General features: G+C 41.5%; 1 protein-coding gene across 1 annotated transcript in view; it reads left to right on the top strand.

Annotated features, from left to right (window-relative positions):
* TG (thyroglobulin) overlaps positions 1 to 21707 on the top strand; it is a 158922-nt gene that overhangs the window by 68444 nt on the left and 68771 nt on the right. The window contains exons 36-40 of the mRNA XM_049821688.1: positions 6484 to 6618; positions 7731 to 7895; positions 9794 to 10016; positions 13693 to 13786; positions 18520 to 18679. Coding sequence (XP_049677645.1) covers positions 6484 to 6618; positions 7731 to 7895; positions 9794 to 10016; positions 13693 to 13786; positions 18520 to 18679 — 777 coding nt within the window. The remainder of the gene's footprint in view (positions 1 to 6483; positions 6619 to 7730; positions 7896 to 9793; positions 10017 to 13692; positions 13787 to 18519; positions 18680 to 21707) is intronic.

Here is a 21707-nt window from a genome sequence, read left to right on the forward strand (position 1 = left end):
ACAGACTGGGAAAGTCCAACTTGTTACATTTGGAGCTTTTTTTTTCCCCTGAAGAAGTTAATATGCTGTGACGACACTGAATATGGAACCATCTGTGACGAGTTTCAGGTATGATCTGTGACCTTTAACGGTGGAAGGACAGCTGTTATTTTAAGACTGCCCGCACTAAAAATGCTAATATGTCATGCCGCAGTCTTGAGTTAACTATGCTGGTATTTAAATAACAACTCCACTGAGTTGTATGAATATGAAGGAATGTTATGTAAAAAAGAAAACAGGCAGGTCTCATAATTAGGTTTGAGACGGAACTTTCTGCTGCCAGCTGTAAGATAGGGGGAGATAAGCAAAGTTTTTTATGAAAAATCATGTATTGCTATTTTATGGTTGTATAATGCTGTATTCATACAGTTTATGCACACGGGTTTGAGCTATGGAAGTTTTTATGTCTTTACAATTGAGACTGAAAGAAGCAAAACAATCTGTGAAACATGTTACCTGGCTTTTTAGAAGGAATGCTTGTGTTTAAAGCAAAATATTCCTGTACATGTGGAAGGGAGGAGTGACACTGATGTATAACTTCTGCTATTGTAATTTGTTATGAGATTTATGAATTGTATATCGTAATTACCCAAACTTTAATGAGCATTTCTGTCTTCAGGTTCCTCAGTTTTACATAGGATACAGCTATGTGTCTTAGATTTGGCAACTGCTAAAGACAATGGCCCTTAAATAGTCATCTCTGCATAGGACTGCAGATCATATACAAATCATACGGGCTCCATTCCTACTCCGCTCAAATCAAGTAATCCATTGAGAAACCACCGAGGCACATGGATGTAACGATCTGCTAGGCCATTCCTGCTTCTGCCTCCTGCGATCCCCTGACGACTTACAGTCGTTCCCCCGATGCAGGACTGAGCAGCGGCTGTGGGATTTTCTGATCTGGGAATAAATTTCCCATCAGGCTATCTCGACACATGGGGTATTCCCACTCTCAACAGAGATGCTGATGGTAGTACAGGTACTGATGTAGCTGACTTTGGTGATGAATAGTATCACATTTCTTCCTTTTTTCCCACAATGCTGAGGCTATGTCAGAGAGATCTTTGGTGTGAAAGACAGACAGCCTTTTTCATCCATCCTCTGGAACTGATCTACCATGCCCCCCATACAGCATATGGACCTCTGGTGTAGAATTACTCTATCTTTGGTCTAAAGTTTGATTTTTATTCTGTTCATAAACATGAGGATTTTAGCCTTTTGAAAACAGCTTATTTTAAACCTGGATAAATATCTGGTACATTTTCAGTATCCTATTACTGTACCATTTACTATAATTGGCACTACTGAAGGAGGCAGAAAGCTTGCATTTAATATGAGCATAGCAAGATTGCTCACTGCTAAAGGCCATAAATAACACATTTTTTGAGTTTGGGACATGTTTGTCTGAGGCGTGATTATAGATTTTATGCAGCAGTTTTAAGAAAATGACTCGGTTTGAATTGTTCAAATCTCTGTGGATGGACAAAAATGAGAAGCAACTATATTTTAGAAAGAGTATATTTTCTGTAGCTCCACTCCGAGTTGATGATTTGCTGGTTTTGGAGATTATTGGTATACAGACAGGTTAGCAGTCCTCATTGGGAAAAAAACCCCTGAACACTAGGAATATAAAGCACTGAATTCAGTATGTAAGCAAGTTTTTGGCTTGAGTCAGGGCTATTAAAAATGGCTCACAAATTTCAGAATTAAGTTAGAATTTGTCTTTCAAACAAAAATCAGGTATACTGAACCCAGAGATCTGATTTATGTACCTCCCTAACCTCATGTTAGCCTCATCTAATTTATGTACCTCCTCAACTTCATGAGTTTTTTCCTATGTTTGTTATTTTATTGCACTTCTGTATCTCTTTTTCCTTATATCAAATATCAGTTTTTCCAACAAACTCGGAACTGACCCCTCTTTGCTGCCACTGAAGTCAGTGATGAAACTATTGTTGACTTTATGAAAAGGATTTTATAATGTCATTGCCTGTGAAAGTGGCAGGCTGAACTCTGTGCCCCCAGGAAATCTATTCCAGTCTTATGATCTTATGACTTGAGTGGGAACAGAGCAAGGCCAGTGTGAGTCCTTTTGCAAATCCAGTCCTAAACCTTGCCTACCCAAACAAGAACATCTGGAAGAGAGAGGCTCTCTGTATGGGACATCTATAATTTTGCAATAAAACTTACAGGGCTGGCTGGATTCAGAGTGCCGTAATTATCCAATCAAAGCACTTGCCAAAATGTGGTTTGGAAGGTCAGAGCTTAACCTATATATAAACCAGAAATGTCTTCCAGCCCATCAGGTGCACTATGCATTTTCAGTAAAGCAGCGCCAGTTTGTAGCTGCGTGCCTTGTGAGAGCAGTTTCTTAACGAGGCAAGTTTAGATCAGCCATGGAAAGTTCTGTTTTGCCCATGTAATGAAGTGGGTGTGCATGGCTGCAGGCATTGCTGGATCGGCTGCCAGGAGGAGGGAAGAAGGAAACAACTAATAGCCAAAATCTCTTTTGCAGCTGACTGCTGGCTGGCAATGTCCACAGTGGTGCCATGGATGGCTCTGGGTTAAAGGGCTTTGCTCTGTCATTAAAATAAGCATTAGCGTGTCTGCATTTATTTGCATCTGGGGTCAGCTGGGCAGAAGACTGGAAAGGGAAAACACTGGAAATCTCAGTATATAAAACTGATCTGAGGTTATGAATGCTTCGTCCAGGACTAAGAATGAAAAAAACCCCAACCCCACAAACCACAAACCAACCCAAAAAACAACCCCATGTGGGTAGTGGGAGGTTGCAAGGGTCACTTCTGTGAGATTCTGGGCAAAGAATAAGCAAAATATTATGTGTTTTGGGTATGAACGCACAATCTATGGATGTTCACATCATGATTGGTCACTCTTCTGTGCCTAGCATGGACTGCAGAGTGCCCATTGTGTCTTATATGTATTCAAAATTAATGTTATTAACTCTACCCCACATAAAGGGATAAAAAAAAAAAAAAATCTTTTAATATTGGGAAGTTTACCTTGTGATCAAATGTAGAACACATTACATGTGCCTAATAATGGCAGTGTGTGCTCACAGGCTTAATTTGAGCACCTTCGAATAATTTTAATAATGGTAAGTAGTAAACCTCAGGGAAATAGATACAGGAGGCCAAATTCAAGTGTCAGAGGTGTAAATCCAAGGAATTTATTTTACTTTTGTAGAATTGCTTTGAATTTCTTTCCTAAGAGAGTAGAATTTAGCTTGCAAGAACACTTCTGAATGTTTGACCTCTGGGCAGAGGCATATGAGGATTATGAGGCTTGCTCAAGGTCACTCGGTGAATCAGGCAAGCTATGGAAAGAGAGTCAGTCTGGTGAAACATCTTCCAAAACCACTGATGCACCCAGACTTGTTGATTTACAATGGAATCCAGACAAGGCTTTTTTTTTTTTTTGAAAGAACCACAGCTAGTAATTTGAAGTTTTGTGTCTGAACCTAGAAAGATTACTTGTTCCAGTAGTAGGACATCAGTTACTAGTACTGTACATGGTGCAAGATGGCAACATTGCTCTTATGTAAAAACAAAGTTTAAGTCATATTGATCAAAAAAAAAAAAAAAAAAAATCTTTTCTTGTTCATGTTTTCAGAAAAAAAAAAAAAATTAAAACATAAACTGACAAGACATAATCTGGAAAAGTAAAATCTGGGCGATCTAGTAGTGCAGGCAGATAATCTCTGGAGAGGATATAATGGTTAATTCTCCACCACTTACAGAGTTGATTCCTATTTTTAAGTGTCTGTCTAAATAAATGCCACAAAGTGTCACCCTAGATGTAGAGGCTGAAATTTTCTAACACAGGTCATGCAACAGGTCATGCAACAGGTCATATTAGATGGTTTTAAAATAGTGAAACGATTGACAATATGAAATGTCGTAATTTCCACATGACTAAAATCACTGTGTTTCTCAAAAATAATTGAATAGTCAGTGCTCAAGGGGAAGAAAAAATTAAGTGCAGTGGGTCTGTTGCACAAGTCAAGCTGTGATTGCAGGGTCATTACTCCCTTACTAGTTCAGACTCCCTCTAAATATAGTGCTGATGATGACTTTGCTACTCTGCAATATCAAGTGAGCTTGTGGTCTCTAACATATAACAGTGCAATACCAAATTAACCTTCATTTCTATTTAGCTGGAGACTTTCTGCCTCTACCTCTTAGAAGAGTTGCTCCCAAATATGACAGAAATAGACTGATATTAAAGGGGTTGAAAAGGATCCATGGGAGCCAGTGCTGCTTTCTTGCCTCTAGTTCACAGGTGTGAACTAGGGCTGGGCTGTTTGGGAAGCCATATGGAGTACAGTAGGTCAGTTCATCACTCCATCAGACGTTTTCTTCAGCAAGGGTGAGAGCAAAGGTGCTAGTACTAAGGTTGACAGCCTTGGCAATGGTGGTACCACATCAGTTTTTTTTCAGCTTGTCCTCTGGGAGATAACTCATGCTTGAGGTTTAGACTTCCTTTCGAAGGATTTACCTTGCAAACACAAAGACCTTTAGCATCAACATGGAGCCCTGGGTTGTGACAGTTACCGTATGTTGTCATGAATTATTTGGAATAAAATAATTTTCAAATCTAATTTAGTCATTGCTGTTCCCTGCCTATTTGCTCAAGGAATGATGCAACCAGGCTGGTCTGTCGTCCCTTTTGGGTCTTGGGTTCTCATCAAGTGGACAAGTGTGTGAACACCAGGATTTCCAAGTTGCAGGGAGGGCATGCCACAGCCCTGATGGTATGAACCCCAGACCTCAGCTTCAGGTTTGATGTTAAATGTTACGGTCACAGCTGTCTTTCTGTGAGGAAAGGCAAGGAAGGGAGCTTTGCCTGTCTTTGCGAGTCACCCATTTCACAGAAGACTAGAAGAAATCTTTAATGAAGTGAATGGTCAGAACTTTTGCATCTGCGTGGTAAATGAACTCAAGCAACAGGGCAAGACCTGCTCGCCAGGAATAGCAAGGCAACAGCTGACTCAGCTCTGTCCTCACCCCACAATTACATGCAGAGGATAATACCAACCTCCTGTTTAGGACTTGGTGGCCACAGCAGGGCCCTTTTCCTTTTAAAACATATTGAACTATTGAAAGGAACTAAAATAATTAAAGGCCAATTCTTTCCCAAGCTTTCTTTTTTGACTTCTGTATGCAAAACTGAAAGCCTGCAGATGTTTTCATCTGTTTGTGTATGAGAAAAGAATGCTTTGGGCATTTTTTTTTTAAATCCACTGTGAGACAGAATAATAATTCTTGATGAATACTAGTGAGTGTGTATGTGTATATCTATGCTCACACATGTACATGCATGTGTACATGTATATATGTGAATATACATTTGTGTATATATAATACACGTGTATATATACATTTGTATATATGTGTATGTATACAGATGAAATAGAACTAAATCTTAATTATGTAGCAGTTACATGACATTAGCATAGTTCACAGTATTTTCTGTAATTCTGTCTATGAAATCAAATTAAAATGATCAAAATAATCAATCCTTGCGACCTTTAAAAAAAGTCTTTAAATCTGTGAAAATTGCATGTGCTTCTGTGGGAGTTTGGTCGATTGCTCGTAAGGGAAGTGAAGACAAAATATACCATTTGCGAAAACTGTTGCCTCATTTTCACTTAGTTTGTAAGGTCGGGACTTGTTCTCTGAATGTGGCTGTATGCAGGCAACATAGACATCTCCATTTCAGCTACTCACATGAGGTTCCCTGCACTGACAACATGGGCATCTGGCTCATGTAGTCACTGGATTCCTGGGGGTGACGTGTCTCACCCTGAAGCAGACATCTAAACCAGGATGGAGAGATTGTGTAGTAAAACTGTCTGTTCCTCCTGATAGTAGAAGTCGTCCAGTGTAGTTGATTCAGATGTAGACATCTACCTTGCAGGTGACTGAGGTGAAGCCTACCTTAGGAAAACGGCTCCTGTTTTAGAGTTAGATGTGGGTGTCTGCTAAGGGTTCTGGGAATGCTCAGTCCCATGCAGGATCCCCACTTGCTTTCCAAGGAGTCAGTGGTTGTATCTGCTCAGGAACTTGTGTGTAAGTGTTATGACCTATGTCCTTTAATGTAATTAGGCCTGTTCACAAACCTTTTATTTAAATCAGTTGGATTTACTTGCAAACCTGGATGGAGCTGCTCCAGATTTACCTTTTTATTAACTGAATAGTTTTGTAAACCTAGTTGTACATGACCTCTGAAAATGGGACTGGATCCTCTAGTCGATCAGAGGCCTTTGAATATTATATTTCATTTATTCCCTGTTGATGCAAAGGAAGGTGAAAGTCTTTCATTGGGGAGCTCCCCAGTGCTTTTACTTCTATATTATTTTCTTCTGAAGTTTTTACTGATTCCTCTATTTATATTATTTTTGTATGGTTCATCTTACAGAGTATTTGGATATATGGCAACCCTTAAATGTGTCCTCTGTTCTCATGGATTCATCCATCTCAAACTTTGAAGTTGTGCAAATCAGTAGAGATATATCCAATGACTTCTCCACTGCCAGAGACTTTTGTCTATCCGGTAAGAAATGGTTATTCATAGCTTTACAGAAAATACTGGCTTGTGAGCCTGAAAAACCAAGAACACTATCCGCCCTCCCACCCTTCTGGCATAGACATACTGATTTTACTTATTTTTAAAGACTATATCAGTGTTTCTGAATTTGAGAGAAAGGACCTGTAATAGTTTATCTAATGAGAGATACAGTAGACATAAAATGCCATACAGCGATTGTGTAATTTTGACCTCTTGGGTGCAGAGATCTCCTGCTTCTCCAAGCATTGTACAATTTGGACAATATTGTAGTGAATAATTAAAGGGATTATGTCATTATTTTCTGAAGAAGAGTTAAGGAAAGCTCATTGAGTGAGATAAATGGTAGAGCCACCTACCATTATCTAAAGAAACCTGTAGCTGTGTTGTATGAGGGCAGGTTAACTGACAGCTGGGCTGAAGCAGGGGTTGGGCTGTTGTAACAACAAAGGGAACTGCTTTAATCAATCGCCTGGCTAGACAGCAAAAAGTCCTTTAACTTCACGTGGCTGGAAAATCCTGAATGCCGCAGAGTTGTAGAAATAAGGAAAAATTTCCACCTACTGCAGAGGATGGTCCTTGGAATGGTCCCACTTTTTGCGGTAAATGGTCCTCACCTTATGAGGGTGAGCAGCATAACTTACTTTTTTTTCCTTTTCCTGTAACTGTTTGAAGGAGCCTTGCTAAAGGAAAAGGCTTGGATACCCACCTCTGAGAACAAACTGGGATGAGTGAGAGGATCACTGTTCTTATTCGGAAAACTTTCCCTGGGGCTCCCTGGGTACTGTTTGAATTCAGCTGAGGTCCTCGGTACTTTATGAGAAGATGTTTCTCTTCTCCTATGACCTGTTATACCAGTTTTCTTGCTGTATTGATCCATTTTAAAGCCAATATAACCTTTTTGTCTTTTAGCTATTTTGGAGAATGTTCTGGGAATCTGAGGACGTTTATGTCCCATTATTCTGCTTTAGAGCTACTTCATATCCTTGTTGCTTGACCTGTTGTAAAACCTTTCTTTTAACTATCTTATAACAATGTCATACAAAATACTTTGAGAATATATTTTTATCTGCTCTTTTTCTTCACGTTTCACCTCGCAGCTTGTTCAAAGAACCAGTCATGTACAGTGGTTACACTGGAAATCCAGCCTTCGGCAATAAGATGCCTTTTCTACCCTGATACACAGATGTGCACGCATGGCCTGCAAGGGCACAGCTGCCGGGTCTTACTGAAAGAGCCAGCTACGTATATCTATAGGAGACGAGGTAAGAGGAGGTTAAGGCTGTGCAGGAAGGAACTCAACTGTGGTGGCCTGTGCACAATTCTTGTGAATGGAAGAGTGAGGAAATCCTCACTAGACATAAAACAATGTGGATGTCTCCTAGACGATTGTCTGTTCCTGTTTCAGTAGAGTTACAGCCAAGCGGGATGGGAAAATGGCCCCAAATACTTTTTGTAAAAACGCATGAAATCGTAGTGTTACCATCTAGTGTTGAATCGGGTAATAAATAATAATATAAATAATAATATAATAATAATATAAATAATGTAAATAATAATAATAAAGGAAGTCTAGTCTAGAAAAGACATTTTGAAAATGCAGAATGGTAAAAACAAACAAAAAAAAAATTAATGAAAGTCCAGCTCCTTCCTTTTCATCTGCAGAAGATGTTTCTGCATTTCGTCCTTTTAAACTCTGAGAATAACACAAGGAGTGTTGAAAACCCACTGTCAGTTGAAAGTCTTAAGGATCATCTCTGGAGAAAACAAACAAACAAAAACAAATGAACAAAAAACCCTAAACCAAGAAGAACTAATATTTTAAAGAATTGAAAGTTATTTAAGAGAGAAATAGAAGTTGTGTAGACAGGTAAAAAAATCTATTGTTTGGCTATTTACTTATTGTAACTGTAAGTTTTGTTGGTTTTTTCCCTTGATTTTAAAAGAGACTGCTTTCTTTTCATGTAATATTGATTATTTCTTTTATTAGAAGTAATTAGGAATCAGGTAACAATAAGGGGGAAGGGAAGAAATATTTCCTTTTCACTGAAATTTCTGTGAAGAATTGACAGATCAATGGGAACCTTCTAGGTTCAAACTCGATGAGAGAAAAAGGGGTTTATCATTGTTAAGTGAAGCAAAATCACAGGCTGAGACCTAAAAGCTGGACTTGTGTGTTTGTATATTTCTGTAGTTTCAGTTTTAGTCACATGACTTAGAATTTGGTTCCTGCCTATCAAATACACTGTTTTAAGAGAGAAATTGTATGAGGTATCACTTAGCTGTGTTTTAATGTAAGGCATTATTGAAAAACCTCTTCTTTGGGTAGATAACTAATGATTCAGATAATTGTTATGTAAAAAAGAAAAAAAATTGGATCAAACTATAACCCCCTAATATGTCATAATTTTCTGCAGACAAAAAAAAAAAAAAATCGGATAGCAATTTGTTTGATCTAAAATATAGATAGTGTCATAAGCTCTGTGGAAGAAAATTGCAATATTCACAACAGTGTTGTAAGGCAAGAGATGATGATGAAGGCCCTCTGGTACCCTCCACTCTTGCATTCCCTTCTCTGGCACGTAGAAAGCATGCAAGTGAGCGCTTGCACTGGTGATTCCCACTTGGAGAACAGCGGTCCCGACACAGGACTGTAGGGAATTTGGACCTGGGTTGTGCTCATTGCCTTCTGTTGAAGCTTTTCTGTCTCGCATGATGAAACAGCTACTGGGAAGGGGACTGAAGTGCAAGTCTTTCCTGGTGAGAGCCCAAACCAATGAGCTGCGTGGTTATCTTTCCTCTCTCTGACTTGCTATGAAAGTTTAAAGGATTAACATTGTGCTTGTTAGAGCTGTGGGTGGGGGGAAGTCTGAAAAATCTCCCTCCCTTTTTGTAGAAATGCTCAGATTTATATTCTAATGTGATGTCTCATCTGGAAGAAATGTTTGAGTAAAGGTTTGGAAAGTTAAATGTTCATATGTATAGCATAGCATGAAGTATTTTATAGGGAGAGAATACAAATTTATCCGTGTCATTTAAAGAAGTGACTTAGACTCTTAACAGTTTAACATTAAGGGAAATAGGATTAATTTTCTTTTCTGAAATGGTACTAACTTGAAAAAGCAAATTATTTTATCTCCGTTCCCCCCCCCGCCCCCGACAGATTTATTCCTGCCCATATCTGCACTGGATTCAACCCCATCTGTGTACATTCCATCCCATGGAGATCTGATGGGCAAATCCCAGGTGATCCGCATTGGCTCGGAATGGAAAAATATCAGCCAGTTCCTGGGGATCCCGTACGCTGCACCTCCTCTTGCAGAGAGGCGTTTCAGTCCTCCAGAGCCGTTTGCTTGGGTGGAAACCTGGGATGCTACTGTGGCTCGGTAAGAAACCCCTTTGATCATCTGCAGAAGTGCTTGTCCATCCAGGTGTATGAAAGTAGCTGGAGTGATGACCACGATATCCACGTCCTGTCTTGCAAAAGAACCTATAGAGTACAGATTAATGCAAGTTTGGGACTTTGTTTAACAACAAGAATAATTTCTCTGTCTACACGTTACTGCATGCAAGCATCCCCAAGAAAAAAGGCATTCCAGTACATTGCCTTGAATCTATGCATAACTTTCCACCGACTGTCTCCTGTCAATCCATTTTCATTCTGAGTATTTATACAAGTATTTATAATATTTATACAAAATACATTTTCCTCCTGCTGAGCCATAAATTTGCAGAATATTTAATCAAACAGGGGTGTTGTAACGCTGATGTAACCTGAAGCTGTAGGCCTCATAGAAATTCTCTGTCCGGTAGTGTCTAGGAGATGAGGCTGAAGGATCCAGATAGTCTTTTCTGTCCAAAAGCTATGAAAAGACAAATACTTGCTAAATGGCTTGCACAGAAGTACAGAAGTTATAAACATTTTGGGTAATGCCTTAAGAGGAAATGAGTGCTAGGAACTGTATTAGCAGATGAGCTAAATTTCTCTTAATTCACCATCTCTAATATTTCCTGTTGGTTGGCCCTGACTCTCCAGGGTTGTACAGATATCCCTGTTGGATGAGTTTAGGTTGGAGGCACTCTATGGACATAGTCTTTGTGTGCACATTTGTGTTTCATTTAGCCTTGCGATATGAGTCTTAATTTTGTTGCATTGGGGAACCAAAATGACAAATCGTGAATGTGTATTTTTTAAAGAAAAGAGGGTTTGGGTGACACTACTTAGTACATCTGTGCTATGGAACATGTTAGGACAGTGGATTTCTTTTTTAAAAAAAACACAGCAAATAGAAATGCAGCAACAAGAAGGAACAAGATGTGAAAGTGAAGTGTTTTTCATAGGATCTTTCTCACAGTGCATCCCTGCTCCACGTGATAGAAAGCAAACTAGAGAGCACACAAAACCTGTCTGAGCAAGCCGTGTTGCACGTGTACGCAGGCAGTTGATGCAGGAGAGCTGGTACCCGATCATGTCCCTGTCAATAAAAAGCAGACTGTTTTGTGGCAGACGTGAGGAGCTGCAAGGGGGGAAAAAAAAAATAGAAACAAGAAACAGGAGATTGAAGGTGCAGAACAGTCAAAAGGAGAGAGTCTGGTGGAAGGACTTGGTGAACTTTCTGTAGGAGTTGAAGAAATCAGGGCTGACAGCTGAGGTATAGCAACCCAAGAGCATCCAAGGCAGCTAATATGGACCTGAGAGAGAACTCTCAGGTCTCTTGAGAACTTGCGTTATCCTTCCAGCCATGGCTGGCCATGCAGTCCTGTTCAATTCCTGGCACCGGGAGCGATCCTCATGTGGTTAGTGACGTAGTACTTGAGCTAGCTGATCTGGCCAAGAGCTTACGTGGTTCAGGAAAAAGCAGATTTTGCAAGGGAGCTGGGAGGATGGCACCCTGCAGGCCTGACACAAACCACCACCTCTTTTGGTGGAAACACCCTGAGGCTACAAATTGAGAGACCTCTCAGCTGTGCGGAAGCTGTTTGGTCCCTCCATTGCTCAGGATTTGCCTCCAGAGTTTTCTAGCAAAGCCTGTGATGAACCGAGTGAAAAGAGATGCAGTGTTATCTTGAAGAGCTGAAAGAGCACGTGGGCTTTGGTAGTCTCATCCTTCAGGTTGCACCTGAGTTGTGGAGGTGTTAACAGCATAACCACAGTAGCCGCACAGCCTCATGTACGTCGGAGGGATCCGGTGAGACGTGGCTTTTTATTTCCTCAGGTGCACAGTGATTTTAGGTTAACGCGCACACCATCAGCTCTTTGTGTCTGCAGCCACAGCGCGGTGTCTCTAGGACTTTGGTAAGAGCCGTCTGCCTCTCTGGTCTCTTTTGAAGACCTGGTGTTGCAACGAGCAGCCTGGCTGAGACTTTCAAAGAGATTTAGGGACCTTAGTTAACCTGCTCCTATCTTTTGAATTCTCAGTGCTTCCTTAGGCCAATGAAGAACTTGGCCATTATCTTCTATTATTCATTTAAGGTTAAAACAATAATTATTTGAGCTTAGCGCTATGGAGGTGCACTCGGAGAATCAGAGGGACCTCCCTCTGTGTGTGTATAGAAAGTGTTGACATCTATATTTTTTTAGGACTCTATACTGGTGTTGCACAATGTTTGCATATAGGAAATAAACATTAGCACAGTGACATTACTGATGGAAGAGACATGTTTATTTATCATCCTGGACCTGATAAAAGACTTCTTAAAAAGCCCAAACTGACCAAAAAACCTGTCCAGCTGTTGGAGTTTCCAGCTGCTGGAGGAGCTGTGGACTTGCTCAGCAGGTGGCAGCCTTTCCCTGGAGTCTGTCCCAGCATGAGGAGATCCTGGGAGCTGGAGGTGCTGGGCATCTTGAGCTGCTAGGTAAAAAAAAAAAAAAAAAAAAAAAAAGAAAAAAATAGCCAGTGAGCACGGGTGATGATTGCCGCTGCCCTGTGGAAAGTTGTGCGATTAATAGCATTAGATCTGTTGTCCTGGCTGGGTTCCTACTTGGGAATTTGTATTTTTTCTGCCTAAAATGGTTTTAGTAGTTTTATTTGGAGATGATGTGCTTCTTTATGTCGGTGTGAAAGCTATTGAGTGATATCACTGTCCTAGGAACCTCTCTTGTGGAAAGATTTTGTAGAATTGCATTAAAGCCGGTCCTTTTCCTTGTAGTTTTCTATTAAATTCCTTGCACTTTCAGCATAAAATTTTACAAGGGCATTAAAAATGATAATTTAGAAATAATTCTCTGAGATATTACTGTCTTTTCCATAGCCTCTTTTGGCTTCTTCCCTAATAACTTGTGATGCTTTTCCATAACTCATGTGATATAAATACGGCTGTGAAGTAGAAGGAACTGGCTTCAAAATAGCTTATATCTGACCTGCAAAAGTCATCCACTTGATTCTTCTTATGGAGAGATCTCAATCACATGAATCTCATACAGATGATGGCCAGAAAATGATTCTCTGTACGTGGCTGGCTGGCTGAATTCATGTTGAAATGTTACTTTTAAAATTGCTGGGCACTGTTAATAGTCTGCTATGACGCTTAGAGCAAACAGATTTTAAAAATGCTTTAAAATTTTGAACTTAACATATTTTCCCACAGACCGTTAGAAATTAAAATAAATATAAATAAATGTAGCCCACAGACTATTAGAAATTAAAATAGAAAACTGGCATTTCAGCGCAAGAGTGGCTTACATAGGTTTGCAGGCAATAGCAGGGGGAGACCTGTGCCTGAGACCTCCAGTCCTGCTCCCCTGACATCTGGTACTAATTTTGTGCAATTTACACAAAGCGTGAGTTTTCTGAAGGCTTATTTTCAAATTCTAATCTTTTTAAAATGAGGCTGGTTTTCTGAGGGAAGGATTCTAGAGGTGAAAATGCAATGTGTTTTTTGCATTTGTATGTGTGTATACAAACCCAGGTATTTGTTACTAAGGTACAGGTGGGTATAGTTTTAAATGTGATTGAGATCTACAGATTTAAAGATTTTATAAACTTAGTGCATCAAAATACAAGGAAATAGCAGCAGTGGAAAAAGCCTTTTTATTGTCATTTTCTCAATCTGTGTCTCTAGGGCAGCTTGTTGGCAGCCAGGAGATGGAGAGGCCCCGTCGTACTCTGTCAGTGAAGACTGCCTATATCTGAATGTCTTTGTTCCTGCCACCACTGTAAGTAGGAGTCGAGTCGAATTTTTTTGTAGCTGAGCCTCTTTTCAAAGTACTTTTAATTGGCACAAATGACTGGTTTTCGTGCGGTCTTCACAAAGCCCTGCAAGGTTAAATTAGGTGCTCTGTTGTTTGTACTGGTGCAAGAGGATTCCCCGAGAGGCTTTCGGTGAGCTGTGTTCAGGTAACTAGGAGGGTAGAAAATTAAAACCCTAGAAATAAGAGAGAGGCAAAGAGGGAAATAAAAAGGAAGAAGGTGGCAGCAAAGGAGGAGAAATTAAGGACAGAAATGGCAATGTCCCTGAAATGAGACGATTTGTCCAGGAGATGATAACACGGTACAGCACGTCACATCAACACTTACCACCAGTCGAGCAGCAGCAGATGAGGCTTTTTTCACCCTTGTCTTCACTATTCCCCTGTTGATATCTGTGGGAGCTCTGCTGAAGAATGAGGTTAGCAAGCGATGCTAGTTTTGTGCCCAGCCCACAGAGCATAAAACCAGACGTTTTAAAGATGGCTGGGCCAGTGATACAGTCTGAGAAACTATCATTTGAAAGCTCTTGAATTTCTCATTCTAAACAGATATAAAATAAAGCTTCAAGTTAGAGCCAAGCTTAGATGATTGGCCAAATCCCTGGGGGGCTGGGGATCAAGATGCTAAATAACGTGTGAATCCCATTGAAGAGCGGGCCCAGAGCACAGGAATAGAGCTTTATTTTTTTCCACAGTACTGGTAACGTTCAGAAGGTGATGGTGGTTATAATAGAAACTTATGAGTCCGTCATACCGCAAAGAGCTGGTCTAGCTATCTGACAGCAGCACACAGAGTCCCTTGCAGGTCCTTTTAGTCACCAGAAAGACCAGCAGTCTGTTTTCTCCCTGCAGCACCAGACTGTCATTTTGCCTTGAGTGCAGTCATCGCTTATTGAAAACATCAGGTCACCATCCCAGGCAGTTTGCCATCTCTGCTTAAGTGCTGTTTTCAAGATAGCTTATTTGAAAGCATTGTATTTTCTAACATCTGATAGACTAAATAGGCTTGTCTTTTCTCCTTAGCGGTACTGAGAACTGAATCCCTCCTGTCTTTTGTAGAGGTGTAAGGTAGAAGTAGGTCTGATCAAGTCAATCAGTTTCACATGTGTAAGTCTAGGCCAAGAGAGAACCAAAACTTCTGTTTTTGCAGAAGTAGCTGGGAGCAGAAGGCATGGCATTTTCCTGTTTCTTTTTGTGGCTAGCTCTATTTTTTACTCACGTACAGAGAGCTATAGTTATATATTTTCAGCCCATGGAAAGTTAAATTGGCTAGTAAATACTGGATATAAAATCTCCTGGAGAGCAGTGAATGCAGAGGTCGTTCAGGAGCGTTTTGAGCCTGAACAAGAGCACGGTGCGGGGGCTGCTGCTGTCACCGAAGGACTCTTTAAGTGTCAAGCAGTGAAGAAGGTGAATGACATCACCTCATTTTGCTTCCATAGCTCTTTGTACCACATAACCCTCCAAATAAAACTGGCCCTTTGAGAGACTTTTTTCCACCTATAACCATCACCACCTGTCACACTAGCAAATCAAAGCTGCGCTTCAGTTTGATTTACAAAGCGTTCAAATGTAAGATCAAGAGTTGAAACTCTCCACTAAATAAGAATAGAAAACGTACCCTCTCTCCTCTTCTCCCATTCCCTGCACGTGTTATTCTCATCCTTATTGCATCATCCCTGTTGCACTGGATTCTTTACAGAGCAATATTGTACAGTAGTAAAAGCACTGGATGTTGCCTGGCTCGGTAGAGTTTAAATCTATCCCTGCCAAGTAGCTCATTAAGCATTTTACAGAAGGTTGGAGAAGATGGCTCTGAATATTATGAAGCCTTTCAGACTTCCAGCTGACTTGCAGCTTCCTGGTGGATGCTGAATTTCTCTCCCCCTTGTGAGTTTGCACGCGGGACCTAAGCCCCCGCAGACATGAGAGCACGGTGGAGTTGCAGGTCTACCCAGAAGACATCCCCCTTCTAGCTAAGCCAGGGACCCACGTCCCAGCTGGAAGCCTTTGCACAGATTTTACGCCTCAAAGTACGACTCTCTGCATTTTGTTGCTAAGTATGGACCAAAACCCTGCACCGGGCCGTAGCCAACACGGCAGCCGTGGCCTGTCTACGAGGAAAGTGCTGGCCCCATTCTGCCCAGCTGCCGCCTGTGCCCCGCTGCAGCCTGGCATTGATGCTGGGGGTGCTGCATCTGAGCCGGGTACCAAATGGTGGTGGGTGAAGGGACTGGCTCCAGCAGGCTTTAGTTAAGGCCTTGTGTTTCTTCTGCCGCACGGATTTAATTGCAGCGGTTGGTTGAATTTGGTTGAGAACAAGGCTTGGGGGAAATTCACTTATATTCAAAATAAATTATCCAGCAGCTAATGTACAGTAAGAAAATAATTGGCTACCAAATATATAGATAAGACAGGTGACCTGAAGCATCTCATATCGTGAGGCACAGTTCAATTACAGCATGAATATGTTTGTGCTATGCTTTTAAAATGGCTAACAAGAAATGGGAAGGCAATTATGTTAAACAGCCTTCGTCTAAAATGCCCAAATCCATGACCTCTGGGATTGAAATCCCTTGAGATTAAAACCCAACTTATTTTTCATGATAGTTTACCTTTACATAGGAGAGGGATATGTCATTGCTCGATGCAGACTAGAGATGGGAATGCTATGTCCAGACATTTGGCACTAGGCACAGCCCCAGGGCTAAATCTTCCCCCAGATTGCCCCGTATCTGTTGCATCAGGCTTTGTTTTGCTGTTTTTAACTTTTATCTCCCATCTTTGCCTTTCTTAAGCTTTTCATCACTACAGCATTGGGTAAAGTCAGTCAGCATAATGTAATATACAACTTACAGGGCAGCTGGAGGTCATGGTGCCATGCAGGCTGTGGACACATAGAAAATGCTTAGTTTGGACCTCAGGCTTAACCATGCTGAGCTGAAGGGACAGAGCAGGCTCAACATCATGTTTAATGCCATTTTAGCTGACATGGCTCAATGTGGTTGTATTTTAGAATGAATTTCTATGTGAAAACAGATTCTTTCATATTTTTTTTTTAATTTACCCCCATCTCTCTCTCTGTGCTGCACGTGGTGCAGAAATGGGAACCAGGGACAAGACACTGTGAATTGGGCAATTTCTATTCAGGAGCAGAAGTTTCCGAGAGAGAGCAGCATGTTTCAGTGCTTGCAATTTCTGGGGTTTTCTTGGTAATGTTGTCAAGTTACAAGAAGCCTCTGAAGCGATTCTCCAGATAGATAAGTGAGGAGCGCACACAGTCCTGACAAATGAAGGGCAGCTGAGGGGATTTTGCCTCCTATCCTGCAATGTTGCAGGGGGCTGCAACCATCACTTCTCTGCTGCTTCTCCCGTACAGCCAGCCGCATTTTTGCTGGAGTCATCCTTTGCCAGAGCAGATGGGACTGCTGTGTTTAGCTAAGCTCCATCCAGAAAATAACAGCAACAGAGCCCAATGCCCTCTAGCTGCAGGCAAAAACAAACCTCAGATGTACTTTGATGCTGCTGCGGGGGCCACCAGCCCTTCTTTGACAAACACCACCAGCTGCCAAAGCAGAAAGCGGGACGGGTGGTTGCGAGTGACCCACTGCTGAGCGGAGGAGAGAGGAGCCTCCTTCAGGATAGTCTCAAAGTGGGCAATAGGGGGTGAAAGTGCTGAATGGAAAATTGAGGTTACGCTTTGAAAAAAAAACCTTTCTAACATTAGAGCAGGTTATTCTGCTTTATGCAGCAGGAAGGGAAAAAAACCCAAAAACCAACCCCCAAAACCAAACCCCTCTGTATGTGTCACTGGTATTTCTTCTGAGTGTTACCTTGACAGAGCTTTAATCTGCTGGTGAATGCTGAGGTCTCCTGGGACAGTTCTGCTTTTGTGCAGCCTGGCTGCAGCCCTGCTGTGTGTGCAGAGAGGGGCCACACCGATAGGTGCTGCTTTGGGAAAAAGCCTCAGGTTTTAAGCAAAATCAGGTGGCTCTGCAGCTGCCCATCATAGCTCCTTCCCATCCCAGGAGTCCTGCTGGGCTCTTTCAGGGCAGACCCCCACTGTGCTTAATGAGAAGTGAGTCTCTCCCATGCAGAGACAAAGTCCTCTCTGCAGGACCACTCTATCTATCTAGTAGGGGAAAACCTCCATGGGGATCGAAGGAGCAATGAGGAGCTCTTGTCAAGTGAGATTTTTGAGACTAAGCAGTGTTTAAGTGCTGAAGACTGGAGAGTAAGAAGCAGACCTGCACAGCTGTTGCATTAGTCCTGCTCAAGATGAAGCAACTCAACAGGCCTTTTCCTTCTCCTGTTTCCCACTTGTTTGAACTTTTCCTGGGTGTTTGTGTAAAGCAGACATGTTACAGCAAAGACGAGCCCACCACGTGCTCAATGGCCAAGTCAAGCAGGATGGGTCTGCCTTGAGCTAACCTGGTAGAGCTGTTGTCTGGTGGAACACAGTGGTGCCATTAAATCTTCTTTATACTGGACATAGTGTGCTCTTTAATGGTATATAGGTCATTGTGGACAATTTAGCCCTAGAATTTCAGACAGATGGCCAGATATCCTCTCATTATGGTCACTGTTAAAGACCTATGAATGGCTTAGATAATATTAATGGGGAAGATGCTTGTGTTCTCATCAGTGACCTACAAAAGCAGTTGGCTACAGGAATGTTAACCTGGTTGTTGTCACAGCAGGTCAAAAACATGTCAGTGTTGCTGTTCTTCCACAACGGAGGGAGTTACAATGCTGAGACAGGAAAGACAACCATCGATGGATCATACTTAGCTGCCATCAGTAACATCATTGTCGTGACAGCAAACTACCGAGTTGGTGTTTTTGGCTTCCTTAGTACTGGTGAGTCATGGATTTCTAGAATAAACACAACTATGGGCTAAATTTTATTCTGTAACACTTCTGTTTCTTGATCTGAAGAGAAAGACTGGAGGCAAAGGGACAAGAACAAATAAAACGCAAGCATCTCTTTCAAAGCACTGGCTAGACTTCTGTTTGCAGATGCAACTGTGGATATTGGGTTTTGCAGACATACATGAAGATCAGTTAGGCATCAAAATTCCTGCTAATTCCAGTGACCTGTCATTGTGGATATGGTTTTCAATGTCTCCAACTTCCAACTGTTCCATCCATGAAATTTTGCTAATGCTCTGCTGTGCCCATGTTGGGGTGGGGAAGAGGCAGAGAGGGATCACTGCGGGTTAATGGTAAGAAGGACATGAAAGTATGGAAAGTATAGCACAAAGATAGTTGGTTGTTCCTCAGTAATTCAGTCTGACTTCTTCTCTGAAGGGCTTGCCACATTTAATTTGAATTCCGTTAACCCCTTTTACTGTCCTGGATGTGACTGAACATCTGCGTGTTCTGTGTTTGCATCCCTTCCCTATACTCTAGTGTAAAGGATACTTTTGCTCTCCTATTGCCTCCTAATATCAATTGCCATTAAAAATTATACAAATTCCCATTACATCCAGGATTTTGTCTTGTACACATGAAAACACACATTCACATCTCCCTAAACCTTTGTGGTAGTGCAATCTAGTCTTTGGGATTATTTTTCTTTTCATTTTGCTTTGCATTATATTTGCCTGTTTAACCAATTAGGGAACACTCTTATTTCTACCATTTTTCAATTCTGGCTGGGACAGGGGAACTTAAGGTAGAGAACCACGAAGAGAAAACACAACAATTGCAAGTGGAGCTCTGGCTCCATTGGTCTGGTGGCAAACCTTGGTCTCTCTAGTGGACGTTTTAATACCTTTATAATCTTTAGGAGGTTACATTTGCCATGTTTGCAGATACCAGACGTACATACTTGGCCTCATGATTCTTTTGAGTAGTCACTGCTAGTGACGCCGGGTGGATTTTGCCTAGTTTGGGGTTATAGCTGCAGCTGTTGGTTATCGTTTCCCTTCTCTGTTTTACTGTTTTGTTCAAAGCTCACTCCCAGCAAAGCCTAGTTTTTGTTCAGTAACTAGAGAGCTGGCACTACAAACTCCTTACTCATTTAGATAAGAAGCTGGTAATAGGTGTATCTGGGGAAAGAATCACTGTTTTCATCACTGCAAACTAGATGCTTATGAAAGTGATACCGTGGCTTCATTTTGGCTAGAGCCAAATGCAGTGTGGATACGTGCTGTGCAAGATTCCATTACGCAGCACTGCCCACGTGTTACCCACTAACCTCCTTCAGCCCTGTGAATCTCACCTAGGTTTCTTCCTAAGTGGAAACTGCTAGCTGGGCTGAATATTATATAGCAGTATTTATATGATGGTCCATAATTTAAGGATCAGGATGAATTCTCCAGCCTCTTTTTAATGGGGATCTGCACATCTGGCCCAAAATGTCAGTGCACGAGCTGAGTGTACTGAATTTGCATTCCTGCAAACCTTCAGCTAGGGGTGCTCCATTACAGATAGGGAGTGATCAGGGATCTTCTCCTTCTCTGTACTGTTGAGATGTAGCCAGGGAAAAGTGCAGTCTTTCCTGGCCTCTTCCCCTGTGGGAAATCCTGGGTGTGCATTTGGGAAACTCCTGTTGCTCTGGAGGGAACTGGAGCAAGTTGGAGAAGTTCTTTGCAAGAGTCACTGAAGAAAGCTAAGCTCCACATTCATAGGAAGCCCTAAAAATTCCTTCCATGCCACACTCGTGTCTCCCCTATGTCCCCTTCAGTCCATATGGGTGTCGTCGGCAGTCGTATGTCTGTACCAGTCTCCCTGTCAGCATGGATTTTCAGTCATACCCGTTCTGTTGAGCAATGCTCCCACCGCAATATCTAGTCTTTGGTCCACCGCAGGTTGGTGGAGTACCTCTGACTCCTCCTGTACAGGACCAGTATCCACTGGGGATTTTCAATGAAGGTTATCAACCTGGGTCAAATACTGGAAGAATTTTTCTCAAACCAAATCCTTAATGACATACCAGGGATGTTTCCATTTTTACTGAAAGACTTGGACAACTCCTGGTCCTTTGGACCCCCAAAGGCAGGAGAAGTTCATCCTTAGGATTGTAGGGACATTAGGAAAAGGACTGTCAGAAGGCTCTGAAGTTACAAACGAAAGTTACGATCCTGTGAGCAATATCAGTTTCATCGTCCAACTAAGCAAAGTACTGAATTGTCTCACGCTGACTTCTTATAAATTGCAAAACTAGAAATGACAGAGTTAAGTGGAGATTATGAGGGATAAAGGGTAGTGAAAACAACAGATTTCCCTTTTTTTGTTTGGTTTTTTTTGTTTGTTTGTTTTGTTAGTTCTGCAGTTTTGCTCTGTCATTGACAAGGTTTTTGCAAGCAGTCAAAAACTCTTATTCTTCTAAGTATAAAGGATGTTTAATTTAATTTTCTGTCGCCCATTAATGTTGCAAAAAAGTGATGCATATTCTTACTTGTGCCTTCACCTCTCACTTTGCACCCAGAAAAGTTAAGGTGAATTGCCAGTGATATGGATGGCAAGACTATGGAGAAGACAGTCATGTTTTCAGGCCTGATTCTTTTAAGACTCCATAGAGTCATACAAAACAGGATTATTTTCATGCTTAAATTTAGCTCTATTGTTCTTCTCCAGTTTAGTAATAACAGAAATGCATATGTATGTTGTTGTTTGCTTCCTTCTGAACACTGGTTTCTTTTCATTCTCCTGTGGTCCTCAGGAATGTGATCTTCCCCTGCACAAAGGCAGTGGAAAAGATTCCTGGCAAACACTTTTCTTTTGGTCTAACTACCGTGAATGTCCATGCATGCATCTGTTCCCTGTGTGGTACATTTCACAACCTGGCTGTGGTTTTTGCCAGGGCAAAAGGAACTGGTTACATTTCCCTCCTTGGTCTTGTTTAGTATATCCATAGTGAGGCACATTGTGTGACTAATAC

The sequence above is a fragment of the Accipiter gentilis genome, chromosome 2 (assembly GCF_929443795.1).
Source record: "Accipiter gentilis chromosome 2, bAccGen1.1, whole genome shotgun sequence".
Lineage (NCBI taxonomy): Eukaryota > Metazoa > Chordata > Aves > Accipitriformes > Accipitridae > Astur > Astur gentilis.